The following is a 13,859-nucleotide window of genomic DNA, read 5'->3' as shown; positions in this document are numbered from 1 at the left end:
TTATCTGCCTAATTGGACACACTAGCTGTAGCGTTAAATGCTACAGTCTCACTGGCATGTGTAAATGTGTAGCAGCTAATTAAAAGTGTTTACCTCGTGGCTACGTTTTGTTTCTTTAGTTAAGTGATGTGGTTACTCGAACTCGGCTGCGCGTTGAGTGCTTGTCCTTATGTGGGCAAGATTTTCTTCCACTCTGCTTCTTTGTCCTGCTCGCCACGCTGCTCCTATCTTAACTTTAAGCCTCTGTTACTGGATCAATTTCCATTCGTTGCGCTCTTCACATTTGACCTGTGATTGACTGGCGATCAGTCCGGGTTGTGCTCGGCCTTTGCGTGAAGTTGATGGATCGATGGGATGTGGAGGACGGACGTGAAACAAGGAACGGGTACTCCATCCATTCCTTTTCCATACTGCTTATCCTCTTGACTGTCAGGGGAGGCTGGAAGTCATCCCAGCTGACTTGGACAAAAGACGGACACCTTGTGCTCGTCGTTTGGCGATCAAGCGGCGGAGACCGATGACTTGAGATCAAGAGCTACTGTAGCTGTTGGAAAGACATCAAGAGTCTAAGTGAAAGAAGTGAGCAATGAGGGAATCCAAGCGGTCTTTTTGCTGGAAGTAGACGATCATTCCATCATAGTTCTTCAGGAATGGATAAATGCCATGATTGTGTGTAAATGAGACTTTTATGGATGGTTCTGTTGCGCTCACACCTAAGATGAGCTGGATCGGTCTGAATCATCTGAAGCCTGCCCGGACGAGTCGAATAAAAGGGCATTGCGTTGAAGAAATGTGGTTGTTTTTATCGAAGAGATGTCAGACTGTATCAGTTCTGTGATAGCGTGCTTGGATAGCTAAGCATACTTTAATTAGGTTTGATTAACATTCCTTTGCCATACCACAAAAAAAAAAAAAACACTGACAAAACCACATCAAAGTCTTTGAGTAATTTATTGCCACTTCCGGTTAAAAGTCCGTGTTCACTAAAAGATAAAACCAGAATTACGCATGTACTAAAACTGCTAGCTTAATGCTAATGTTATGGGAAATGCATATATAAACGTTTAAGCAAAAAATATTTGAATACAAATGAGCAGCAATGCATTTACAGTTATATATCCATTATATTATATTTTGTATTTTATTCATTTTATTATATTTTTTGCGTAACCAAGTACAAGATAATTTTATCATAAAAACATTGAAAGAAGTTTTTCGGTGAAACGGATTAATGTCATTTCCCGTCATTTCAATTGGGAAAGATGATTTGAGATGCGCGTGATTTGAGTTGGACTAGAAAATGAATTACGTTTGAATTCGAAGGTCATTTGACTTGAAAAGCTATTCAGGCTTCGAAATAAAATCCAATCACAGTGAAGGTTTATTGATCACACTTAATGGTGTAACCCACTTGAAATTGGCATTCCACCATTATGTGTAGTACTTACATTTCTTTGTGAAATTATTCTGATGTAAATGTTGACTTTTATTCAAGAATGCAAAGTAGGAATGCGAGTCATTGCTGTTTATTGACCATATTAATAAGCCTCGGTTGAAAACACGAGGAAAAGACAAAACAACAGCGTCGAGAAAAAATCATTGCTTTCAGTGAGTGGGGACATGGCGCAATGAGAATCCAAGCCCACTTGATCGAATCTCAAGTGTGATTAGAACGTGCATAGCTTGCATTATAAGTAACTTCCCCCCCTAGAGAATGCTACCGCCGCGTTTGTGTGCTTGACGTTTGGTTGAGGCTAATATGGACTCCGTCTAACGAGAGCAAAATTGCTTCACGCCGCCAAGCCCGCCAGCGATGACTTGAATGTTCTGACGAGCATGTCTTACGCCGTCTCCGCTTAAAAGGCTGCCACACGCATGCACGAGCTTTTGTTGTGGTATTCCCAGACCTCTGCTCTCGAAGCAGGCATACGTTAAATTGCGCCTTGCCCTTCCATTATTTTACGTTCAATGAGTTTGCCATTCCGATAAAGGGTGCCTATGCGCAGTCAGTCGCTGTCACCGAGCAGATTGTCCCATATCTCATCATGGCGTGGTCACGGGGGGTCAGGAGGGAAGAGGCAGCGGCTGGCGAGGTGGGTCCGGGCTAGCTTGACGTGATATAAAAGCCTGTCAAGTGAAGACAGGAAGTGTCACCGCGTGTGTGCGCATCTGTTGTGCGAGACAGAAGGGACGCTGATAAGTGTCGAGACGGGCGGGCGGCGGAGGATCGCTAGGGCCTGATTGAAGGGCGGCTCCAAAGGTCAAAGTCAAAAAGTCGACCCAAGATGCTGAGAAGCGCTCAGTGATTGAGGTGTGATCGTAAAAAAAACGAAGCTGCTCGCACAAACTTGTTGTAATTCACTTCAACCTAATGAATGTTCTACTTAAGCCAAATGCAGTGTTAGTTCTTCCTCTTACTCACTCTCCACGGATAAAATGTAGAATTGGTCCGAGAATATCGATATCAAAATATGAATACGTTTGCCGATGTCTTTTTTTTTTGATTCATCGAGGTGTGCAGAAATCATAAAATAGTTGTAAACAGCCCTTCGAGGCACTCGAGGTAACTAACGCTAGTTGCTAGTTGTGCACTTACCTTCCAGCCATGATCCTTGTTGAGATGATTTGATAAAATTTGTTTTCCCTTTGGTGCTTTGTGAGCTGAGCAGGTGTGAGCACAACCGTTTGTTGCTCTTGGATACGCACCAAAAAACTTCAAGACTCTCATGACAGGCAAATTCCTAACCAATAACTGTCTTAAAAGCAAGGTCGTGTTTTCTTTTTTTGGTAAACAAAGCAATATTTATCACTTTTTTTTTTTTTTCCGCTGCAGTTCTTAGTGTGGAAATGCTTTATCACTCCTGCTGCCTCATCATAATGACAACTCATAACGCATATTAGTCTTTACTTTGTTGTTAAAAAAAATAATACTTTTTGTATCCAAAAGCTCAGTTGTGATAAATTGCCACGTTTCTACCTCTGACAGCGTGATGAACATTGGAAAAAAAAAATATATTTCTGCTTCCATATCTCCAAAAGGTTCTCAGCTGTGATATACTGCATCAGTCAACTCTTCTGGGGGGAAAACACAAATATTATGCAAACATTCCGTGAAGCGTTTCATTCCCTGGCATCCGAGGTCACGTTTATGAAGTTGGCGGGTGTTTCTTATTTTTTTTGCATGTTTACTTTTGCGAGAAGTAAAAAAAAAAAAAGCCTCCTGAGCCAAAATTTAGCCGCCACTGTGCGTAAACTGCTGCAGAGTCAGAGCCTTGGAAGAGCGACCGCAGAGTGGGCTGTTAGAGCTGCCAGCTTCCCCCTATCCACCCCCTCACCCCACCGACGAGCTTGATTAATTAGACCTCGACTTTGTTCGTGTGATATTTGGAGTCGGTGTACAAGCACGCCAACGGTTAGGAGCGCAGTTAGGAGTGATATTTATGCGGCTTAGTGTACCTGTTGGCTTTTTTTTTTTTTCCCCTTTCCTCCACTGTCTGTGCTTATCTCAGCCCCATATCTGGGATTGTTACAATGCTCCTGCTTTGTTTTCATATCCTGCTGCGCTGTTGTTTACAGCCAGGTTCTTGTCAAAGTGCTGATTTGCATATTTGGGGGAAAAATTGGATTCAAATGGAAAGAAATTATTTGTATTTCCTTATGCATGTTAGAACTACCAGGGTAGGGTCTGATAACTGAGAAATTGTTTAATTGATAGCTAGCATTATTGTGTAATGACAACTTTCAGAAATGAGTGTAGGGCTTTCATTCATATGTTTTCGAATTCGTTATTTTATCGATTATTGCCTCGATTAATTGGATAAAAAAGGAGAGTGTACAAATGTATTATTCATTGATTGCTTGGTAGCTATTTTTTTTTCTAAAGTGCAACATTATGTTGGCAATCCAAAGTGTATCTTTGTAGTAGATTCTTGCAGCCCTATCAAAAAACAAAACAAAAAACATTGTTCATTAATTTGCCCCAAAGTTCAAATTTCCTGATTGTGGCTACTTCCAGACTTCACAACCATTTTTCTGATCAGCCTTTTCCACCAAGAGACAAGATAAAAGAAGCTGTTTTCACTTTTGTTGTTTGAAAACCACAACCCATCTGAAAGAATCAGAAAATGGGACAAAAATAGTCAAATATCCGCCAGCGACAATGTGGAAAAAACATCTGTTTTTCTTCTGAAGCAAGCACAAAGACTTCTTTTTTTTTTTTCTAATTCTGAAAAAGACGGAAAATTAGAAATATTGATACATTTTTGTGTTTTTTTTTTTGTGCCTGGTGAGGCAGCCAAGACATTTTTTTTGACTTCATATATTTCTATAGCTGAGGTCAGATGAGTCATATTGTTAAATCCAGTAAATAACAGCAAAGAGGGTTTGGTCTTGACTCCTTCGTGGACCTAGTGAGTAATGCTTGAACCTTGAAGATAGTAATTATACGCCACCAAAACGCCTCCTTCACTTGATGAAAATTAGAGGTAGTGTTGTCAGACATCTTTGCTGACATCAAATTCCGTTCTTTTCACAACAAAGTCTTCCCACTTGGAACACATTTGGCCCGCATTCTGTTCACACCTGACCAAACAAACCGACCCGCAAAAACAAATTCCTAAGGAGCAACCTGAGAGCTTCGAGGAGAGTTTAAAAAAAAAAAAAAAAAAGGACGAATGAAGGTGAAGACAGACTAGATGATAATGCTTCTCCGCATCCAGAAGATCTGCCAAAATCACTCTGGTGGCATCGTGACACACCAACCGCAAAATCAAGTGCGTCCTACCCTGCGTCTGCTGAAGAAAAAAAAAAAAAAACGCTCCTGTTCATTTATCAACTTTGTTTATCATGCAAACTGATAAGCCTCGCAGACAGACTGGCAGATGGCCTGCATGTGAAATGACTTTTTCCTTCTTTTTCCAATAACTTCATATGATATCTTCCATTCCTCTTCTCTTTACACATTGCCGCTCTCTCTCTCTCTCTCTCTCTCTCTCTCACATCCACACTTGATTGCTCCTCCGCCCACACTTCTGTTGCATTACTTTCTCACCCTTTATGCTCCATCCATCTTCACCGGCAGCCAATACAGGAACTGTTGGTAGAGGGCCATTTTCTGTGAATCTGAGCATTGTTGCGTCTCTCCTGTTAGCTATTCATGAGCAACCCTGCATACCTGACTGAATCCGGATATAACCGGAGTGTCACGTCTAATGCGGATATGTGAGGCATCCCGAAAAGGAAGAGTGGGCGATTACCTATTCGTCACAATCAGGCAAAGTAAAGTCTTAACTGCCACCATTTTGTTTTTTGCACAAACCACGGTTGATTGGTTATGTCTGCCGAAGTTGCGTTTCTGCTATCATATTTTTGGTTCAAATAAGGGGTATCGTCTTTTCGTTTTGGTTTTTTTGGAGGGACCGGTTTTCCACCAAAACGTTTTTGGGAGCATTGCGAAACCTCTCTGACGTGTTGAGACGCCGCCTCGTCTACGACAACGGGATAAGCTAACGTTATCGTTGGATCATTTTGGAAGTGTGACAAATGACAAATTTGACGGACCACTGAGCTATTGGCAGTGGTTTGTGTCGTCCCTGCCAGTGGAGCCACTTTCTGATTCAAAGACCTCACATCATGTTTTTAGCAAATCTGGACCTGCTAACGGAAAAGGGTCATCATCATGGTGGAAGATGCTAAAATAAAAATCGTATTCTTTCCGACTCCATCCCAGACCCATAGGTCGAAAAAGTTTGTTGAAAATCTAAAGCTGTGTAAGTTTGCACCATCCGACCAAGCAACGTCGTTGCCATCGCAGACATAGCGAATAATCAATCAGTGACTGATGCCTTGGTCTGTCTGTGCTCTCAGTACCTTATCTTTCAATTCAAAGGTTTCACAGCCAGTCAAGTGTTTGATACACTGCACGCATCCACTCGCCACATTGACTTACAAATTGCAAGAAGTGAGGAGATGAAACTCTGAACTTTGAATTCTACACTGTCTTTGAAGTCTCTCTCTCTCTCTCTCTCTCTCTCTCTCTCTCTCTCTCTCTCTCTCTCTCTCTCTCTCTCTCTCTCTCTCTCTCTCTCTCTCTCTCTCTCTCTCTCTCTCTCTCTCTCTCTCTCTCTCTCTCGCTATAAAGTTGAACAAAGAACACTTGTACGTAAATATGTTATGGAAGTGCCATATCTTATATCGTCTATATATTACCAAATATCCCGAGAAGGAAAGCAGAAAAAGGTTTTGGCAGAATTTCTCTCACACGATCACAGAAATGAAAATGCTGGAAAGTAACATCGCCCGTCTCCTGCTTGTTAAACTGGGACAGCCGAGTGCTGTTAATGACTTCTCTGTGTCTGCAAGAGTTCAAGTACACCTGCAACACAAACACAACTCCAGTTTTTTTCTCAAAGTGTAGCGGTGACAGCAAACTGATTAAAGATATTCCGAGTCGCTATCACTTAAAAAAACAACAACAACAAAAATACCCCTCACAAGTTCCATTTGCATACATGCAAAACAAAAAAAAATCCACCTTAAAATAGAAATGCCTACCATAACTGCTTTTTTGTGAAATTGAAAAAAAAAAAATTAAAAAAATCCAATCAGCTCGTAAATAATGAGTGCGTTTTCCTCATCATTAGCAGTTGTTGGCTGCTACTAGAAAAAACTTCCGCCGGAATAGCGGTTGACCTTCTATCTATCGTACGTCGATACCTTTTGTGTGTAAATGCGGATGAGAAGATCGCAAAGTTGTTCTTTCTTTCCGAAGGACATCTTTCTTCCGCTTTCTTTCAAGACTTCGATCAAGAAAACTGTACGTTGAGTTATTTTTTTGATCTATTTTTGTCTCAAACTACAGTGACTTAACATTCCGCATCGGATTCATGACAAGGACATGTGCTTTTGGATTCTTCTCAACTTTTCTTCCATACTAGACAGCATCAAAAATGGCAGAAAAGTGGAAGAAGCAGGTCGTAGAAGTGAAGCTTAAAACGCTTCTCCTGCCCACGTACTGTAGCTAACAGGTAAATCGCAATGCCCGAGGATATAACATAGAGTGTTTTGAAAAGAGGAGCGAACGAGTGGGCCAGCTCAGGGAAAAAAACCAAAACAAAATCAATGCTATCCTATGCTCGAGATGGAACTGAGATAAACACAAGGCAAGGCTAATGGAGACCGATGAGGAGCAACACGATAAACGTCTGAAAATAGACATAAAATAATGGCCGCTGCGGACTAACATTCAAAATGGATGATGGACACTGGAGCCTCGCTATTGGATTTTCTCGGCACCCGAGCCGATATTACTCATCGTCGGGTGACTGAAAAACGGTGCGTTGTCAAACTGTCACGACCAATAAAAAGAGATGCTTGAAGTTTTGGAAAATGTTGCAGTTTGAAGGACTGACTTTGGATGAAAAAAAAAAAAAGTCCCACATGAGGAATGCGTAAAACCTGTACAGCAAATCTCCTGAATTCTCATTTATATATAACAGCTGTGCCGCAAATAGAGCACCGAACACTTATCCGAAAAACGCACACATCCGAAACCCAAGCGTTGCTACCTCTCCCACTTGGCAGACGCTACTGGAGATGACAGCCACAAAAAAAAAAAAAAAAACGGCTTCTACCCACACGCCATCAGACCTCTGAACGAATGACATCACAATCTGTCAACCACACCGTGCGATATTTTTTTTTACGTCTATAATCTTGCTCGCTTCAATGTTTACACTGTGCGATACAGCTGCAACCCACTGCACAACTTTTTTTTTTTTTTCTTTTGCACAAACTAAATAAACTAGTACGACTGCCAAGCTCAAATACACTGTCCTTTTTTTTTAGTTTTGAAATTAGGAGTTTGAAAACCTTCTTATATACATGATCTCCTCCAGCATTGCTCTTTCATGATAGAAAATTTGCTCTTAATTATCTTTTTTCTTCTTTGTGTCGGGGGACCATTAAATTAAGAATTTTTTTTGCTCATTTTGACATTATTATTAGAGCCCCCACTAGTCTAATATTGCTTTAGTGGAATATGAGTTAAACCCAAATATTCACCTGTTTTTATCCATCACAGGGGGCGGCCATTTTGCCACTTGCTGTTGATCGAAAACGACATCAAATCCCCAGATCTCAGGTCACAACCAATCACGGCTCACAAGTTTTCTAAAGCTGTGTGTTTCGACACAGAACATATATATTTTTTTTAATATATATTTTTTTCGGTTGAGTTCCCCTTTAAGGGTTTTAATGTCGCGCTATAGCATGAGAGCCATGTCTCGGTTATTTCCTCGCAATTATTAAAAGTCCGCAGGCAATTCTAGCCATGCCTATTCTCATTTCATTGAGATCCACTGCCATGGCATGAAGCTATTTGGCAGGAAATATTTCTGTGCACAACACCCACTCGGGTGAAATGTGTTGCGATGATGACCTCTCTCAAACAATCACATAAGACTCCATCGACGCCCTTCACCGAGGGCCTTCCGAGTTTTCGCCGTTGGCCTCAGCGTTATCAAAAGCAACAACCGAACATCAAATTGTAGTATTCGGTTTTCCAGCAGTCTTTTATCTTTCATATTTTGTCTGGACTATCCAGTTCTCCATTGCTTTCTCTCCCCCCGCCGTACTACTTCTTGTTTGTTCGGATGACCTCCCCTCCACCCAAGCACTTTATCGCCGTCTGCTCTGCTGGGCTGTAACGGCGATACCCCTTGGCGCCGTTCTTGTGATCTCCACCTTCAATAATGAATGAGAGGATACAATTCGTCAATCACTTCACAAGCAGGCAGGCAACAATGTGCAAGGTCAGGCCAGTGGCAGCTGTCAGAGGGACGATATGATTGGTGCATGAATACGCCGTGCACACACAAGAGAGCACGCCAAAAAAAAAGAGAGCAAGCGGGATGGATGGATGGATGGGGGTACTTTAGTGAGGGCGGGGGAAAAAAAAAAAAAGAAAATAGAACAAAACGGGGGGATGAAGTGAGCTGGCTTGAAATGATCCTCCAAAGAGGTGAGACAAGATAAGGATAATTAAACAATAGCACAATCACTTGCTAGAGAAGCGAGGACAAAAATACACTCGGCTCAGACTGCCCCGACCAAGCTCAAGGTTAGATATCGCTTTCTCTTTTTTTTTTTTTTTCTTTCGTGTGTAAATGTGGCAGTTGAATGGCGTCGAGATCCGAGTCGGACCCGGATCTGGGTCGAGCGTGTGTGGAGCCCAGGGGCCAAAGCGTTGAAGTTGTGTGATGATTGTGTCCGACAAGGACGCCGCCCTCGGGAGCCAGCCGCTATTGACCCCACCCACTCGACACAATTAGACCCGAACACGCCATCAGAACATGTTTTAATGAGGACATGTAAAGTGTTGGGGTGTATGTGGGCATTGAGGAAGATGAAGCACAGTGAGTAAAAGTGACAATTCATTAGTGTGTGTCACTCCAAAGTGTGGAAATATTTTCACAGTCACTTGTGTACTGTGCACAACTTTCCTCTGTGGAGTCTTTGGTCGCAATGGGAGCTATTTATTTCACTCTCTTCCAAAAGAACAGACGGCAGACTAAATGACAAGGTATTTGAGACTCTGAGGTTTTTTTTTTTTCTCCTTTCTTTTTTTTGCATCAACCACAACATTAGATAAACGTTAGGTACTTTTCACATTGTAACGAGATCCAGTAAAGGAGCAACATTGAATGAATAAATCAATCAATAGAGAGATAGAGAGATAAATAGATTTTTTTAATCATTTATACAATTAATAAAACACATAAAAATATTTCAAAACTATTTAAATTGTATCTGAAACATAAACAAAAATGAAAACAATCAATCTAAAATCAAAAACCTAAAAAAAGTTTCAATCAATCTTTCATTCATGCTTAGAAAAAGCAACAAAGACTAGCTAACAGGTTAGCCAGCCAACTCCGCCCTAAAACGGGTTGATGGCAACACCTTGGAGATTAAAAGAATACCTGCACCTCACATGCATATTTTGCATTTGTATCATAAAAATACCTTGCAATATATGCAAATATTTGATAGATCAAGCCCGTCTAGAAAGTATCAATAAGTGTTTGGGAAAGGATAATTAAAGTATTGGGAGCATCATACAAGTAGACCTAATGAAATGACACTTGACTGTCATTTTCATCAAATAAAAATTATTAAAACACTTTTTATAAATAATGCATACGCAGTTTACCAATTGGTCAGTCTCTTCCTCACTTTTACGGTCCAATTACACAATTTGTGTTGGCGTCTTCTGCATAAAAAAAAAAAACTTCAGGGCGACGGCCCCGACTGTCGGCTCACGTCTGATGTGAGCTCGTCAGGCGATCAGAGCCGACAGTATCATGTAGCATTTGTGTGTCCTCTAGCAGATGTGCCCTGCAGTGTGGCCCACCTCTTACAAATGTCACTGAGCACAGTCTCTTCCATTTGATTGCTTCTCTCCCTCTCTCTTGCTCTCTCTCTCTCATGCACACATTTGCATGAGTGTATTGTTACATGCCAAAGATTTTTCAAATAGTAAATTATTTGAAGTCACAAATGCAGCATTGAATTGAATTGAATGAAGGGAAAAACGATTTGAGTCACAAGTGTAAACAGAGCACAAATTCAACTCGTATCTCAAAAGCAACGGAGTAGTCAAAGTCGTGATTATTCCGCCCGACGGCACCCGCTTAGGTTTTTTTCGGCGTCTTCGCTAACTTGTGGCCTGTTCTGACATCTGTCGATCAGAGAGTCGGGATCAGTCAGTCAGCCGTCGACTCTGATCTGATAGTTATCAGTCAAAGCTTATGGAGAGCGTGATACGAGCCGGCGCCGATGGATTTCGGGAGGAAAGGATGGGAAATCTCCCGCTCTGCTCTTTTAAAACAGCCGCCGCTATTTTGAACACCCAGGAATCGAACTTCTCGTCCTCCTTCGAGGCACGTGGGGTCGCTAATGAAACTTGTTGATGAACACTTAAATGTATTTATCACTTTGCTTTTGATGAAGTGTATCTGATTTTGACACGGGCATGATCCACTTCACCAGTGGAGTCTCGCTTTTATAACTTGAGTAATTAAAGGTAGCGTGAACAGCACTGGTTCAAATATTCACTTTGGTCTTCATCTAACCATGACCGAATCCATCATCATCAGCTCCTTTCACCTTGCATCGTCTCATTAATTGCCTTCCCCCCCCCACCCTTATTTCTTTCGGCGTGCTGTTAACACGCAAAAATTTGAACTCCTCCCATCCCCAACCGCCGCGTGGCTTTAATTGCGTGTTGTAAATGACTGTTAAAACAAGTGCAGGCAGATTTATTAGATCAAAATGGACTAGAACTCATTTGCACCCAATAATCAAAAAGTCTTCTGCGGCGGGGAGAAAAAGTGCTTAGCCAAACAAATTGCTACTGCTTATTAAAAGTCAAATTACATGTCATAAAAAGACTGATTTAGGTATTTTGCAGCAAAAGCGTGTGCAGCCAATCAGTATTCATCGTAGGCGACAATCAATTCTGTCAGGCCGCTTCCACGACAGGGGTGTAGATGAAGTGATTTTTCGAGGGCGACTGCCTCCCAAGGGTGACCTCTCCCACTTAAATTCATTAACGCCGCGTGAGTTCTACCTTCCTCTTCTTCTTGACTCTCCTGTCAGTCAACACTCGACGGGAAAAAAAAACAACAAACAAGCCGACCTCGAGTCTCAGCACATTTAACAACGGAATCGACCCTGATTTTCTATGGTTTGGACTAGCTGCTTTAGGCGTAATGGCGGGTAGAAGTTTGTTGACATCGGGCGACAAAGACAGCAGTTAGCTGACCTTGCTCCTCTCAGATGCTCGCTAGCGTTCGCCGTCTCCATCTGTCATTCCTAATGGACTTGGCTTTAAAGCGCAAGGTAGGATTAAAGGGCCACGAGGAGTGAAGCGCGCTATGAAGAAAGTGCAGATAAGTGAAATCGCTGGGGCACTTCAAAAACATCCACATGCTTCTATTTTTATTTTTTGCAAGCGTGCCTGCCTTTCTTAGTCGAGTCACCGGGTATGATAAACCGTTAAGGTTGCATCCTTGCCTCGTCCACATTTACACACACACACACACACACACACACACACTGGCTCACATATAAATCAAGCGTAGATGGAACATTTCCCCCGTGAGCACAGCGAAGGCAGCTATCAATCCAAAGTAGAGGGGCAACTCAAGATGGAGAGAAGGGAGGGAAATGTGGCCCCGGGGTCTCCACTGGGAAAAGGAGTGTGGGAGCGAATGCAATGGACGCTGAATGAGGAAGGAGACTTTAGAGTGAAACACTTTTGACCTTAAAAGTAACTTGCTGTATCAAATTACTTCGTGCTGGAACAAAAGATCACCATTAACTCGGGTGATGATCAAAAAAGGAATTTGAGATTATGGTAGTAGGGCTGTTTGAAAATATGAATTAGGATTGTTTTGGTAGAAATTGAAATCACGATTAGTCAAACCAAACGATTGTTTCTTGTTTGGTACAAAACAAGAACATGTAAAAAAAAAAACCATTAAGATGCATTTTTTGAAACATGATAATGTAAGTACATGGACCAAACATTTTACTAGCAATGCCAAATTACTGGATCAACAAACACTGTGCATTAGATATGAATGCGTATTAATCTATTTTTTTTTTTTTTACAATTATGTCAATTTGGCAATCGTGGAGTGTAATAATTGTAATTGAATTTCCATTAATTGCACAAGTTGTGATGTTAGATACCTTTTTTCCCCCCCAGACCGTGTTTTTGTCTAAAATAAATGCTTGAAACTTTTCCGCGTCAAACAATTTGTAGTCCTTGAATAATTTCAGCCTAAGTTGCAAGTCAACCCAAAAAGTTATGATATCATTTTGGACATTTAGATGCTCCTGAGTGAATCATGTAATGTTTGTGTCTGGCCATTGCGGGAATTCATACATTTACTGGAATCGCAAGTGACAGACTCCCCACTTTGTCACACTTTGGATGAAGCCTGTGATTTTGCACCTTCATGTGCTGTTGACTAATATGCACCTGCGGCCTCGTGACTTTCCGTAGCACGTTCAACTTTGTCTTAATCCAAATATTGCTTCTCTTTGTGTCCGTCAGAGGTGGCACCTTACCTGCGAGGGGTCGGCCTGGAGCAACAAGTGGTGCTGGAGGGAAACAGACTGGTGCTGACCTGCTTGGCTGGAGGCAGTTGGCCGTTGCAGTACCGCTGGTCTCTCAACAGCAGCAACATCACCGACTGGACGCCGCAGTACAGGTCAGATGGCGCCAACTGGCCGCCTCGCTCTAGTCAGGCTAATGAGGTCCAAAATATTTCTGTCAGTTTTGATCAAATACCAAAAAATGCAACGTAATTGCAGTTGTCAAGGTAACAAAAAAGCGATTCCACAATTCTGTCTTTCTCCTTGTCGTGTGTTTTGTGTAGTAAGAGCCAAAGCTTGTCCCCGTTGGCAGAATAAAGGACTTTTTTGTCATCGTTTAAAATAGCGGTAAACTTGGGAGAGCCGATCTACTCGGGTGAGGAAGCAGGAGGTGTTGTGTAACACGTTGGACTGCTCTCAACATTTTGGCAGCTGTAGTTTGATGAGGTCGGCAACACGGCAGATTGGCAGGGCGCTGTGTGTGTCGTATTTGCGCTGCTGTCAAAATTTATAACACGTCTGATGTGAGGAGGATTTTTTTTTTTTTATGAGTGCGTTTTACCTCCGGTTGTTCAAAGACAGTTATAAACAACATATTCAGAATTTCTATTCAGAATTACCAATTTTAAATTGACATTGTTGTTTGAAATTGTGCAATTTAAAAAGAAAATATTTCAGTGGTCAAAATGTTTTTT

The 13,859-nt window shown here is 41.7% G+C and overlaps 1 protein-coding gene across 5 annotated transcripts in view; it reads left to right on the top strand.

Moving 5' to 3' along the window:
• Positions 1–13,859, top strand: part of sdk1b (sidekick cell adhesion molecule 1b) — a 138,160-nt gene that overhangs the window by 37,152 nt on the left and 87,149 nt on the right. For all 5 annotated transcript variants that reach the window (XM_085911585.1, XM_085911584.1, XM_085911583.1 and 2 more), the window contains exon 2: positions 13,124–13,280. In XM_085911585.1, coding sequence (XP_085767711.1) covers positions 13,124–13,280 — 157 coding nt within the window. The remainder of the gene's footprint in view (positions 1–13,123; positions 13,281–13,859) is intronic.

This window comes from Syngnathus leptorhynchus, chromosome 5 (genome assembly GCF_054491065.1).
Source record: "Syngnathus leptorhynchus isolate UIUO chromosome 5, UIUO_Slep, whole genome shotgun sequence".
Classification (NCBI taxonomy): Eukaryota; Metazoa; Chordata; class Actinopteri; order Syngnathiformes; family Syngnathidae; genus Syngnathus; species Syngnathus leptorhynchus.
Note: the sequence above shows the minus strand (reverse complement) of the source record. Positions and strands in the feature narration are given on the sequence as shown.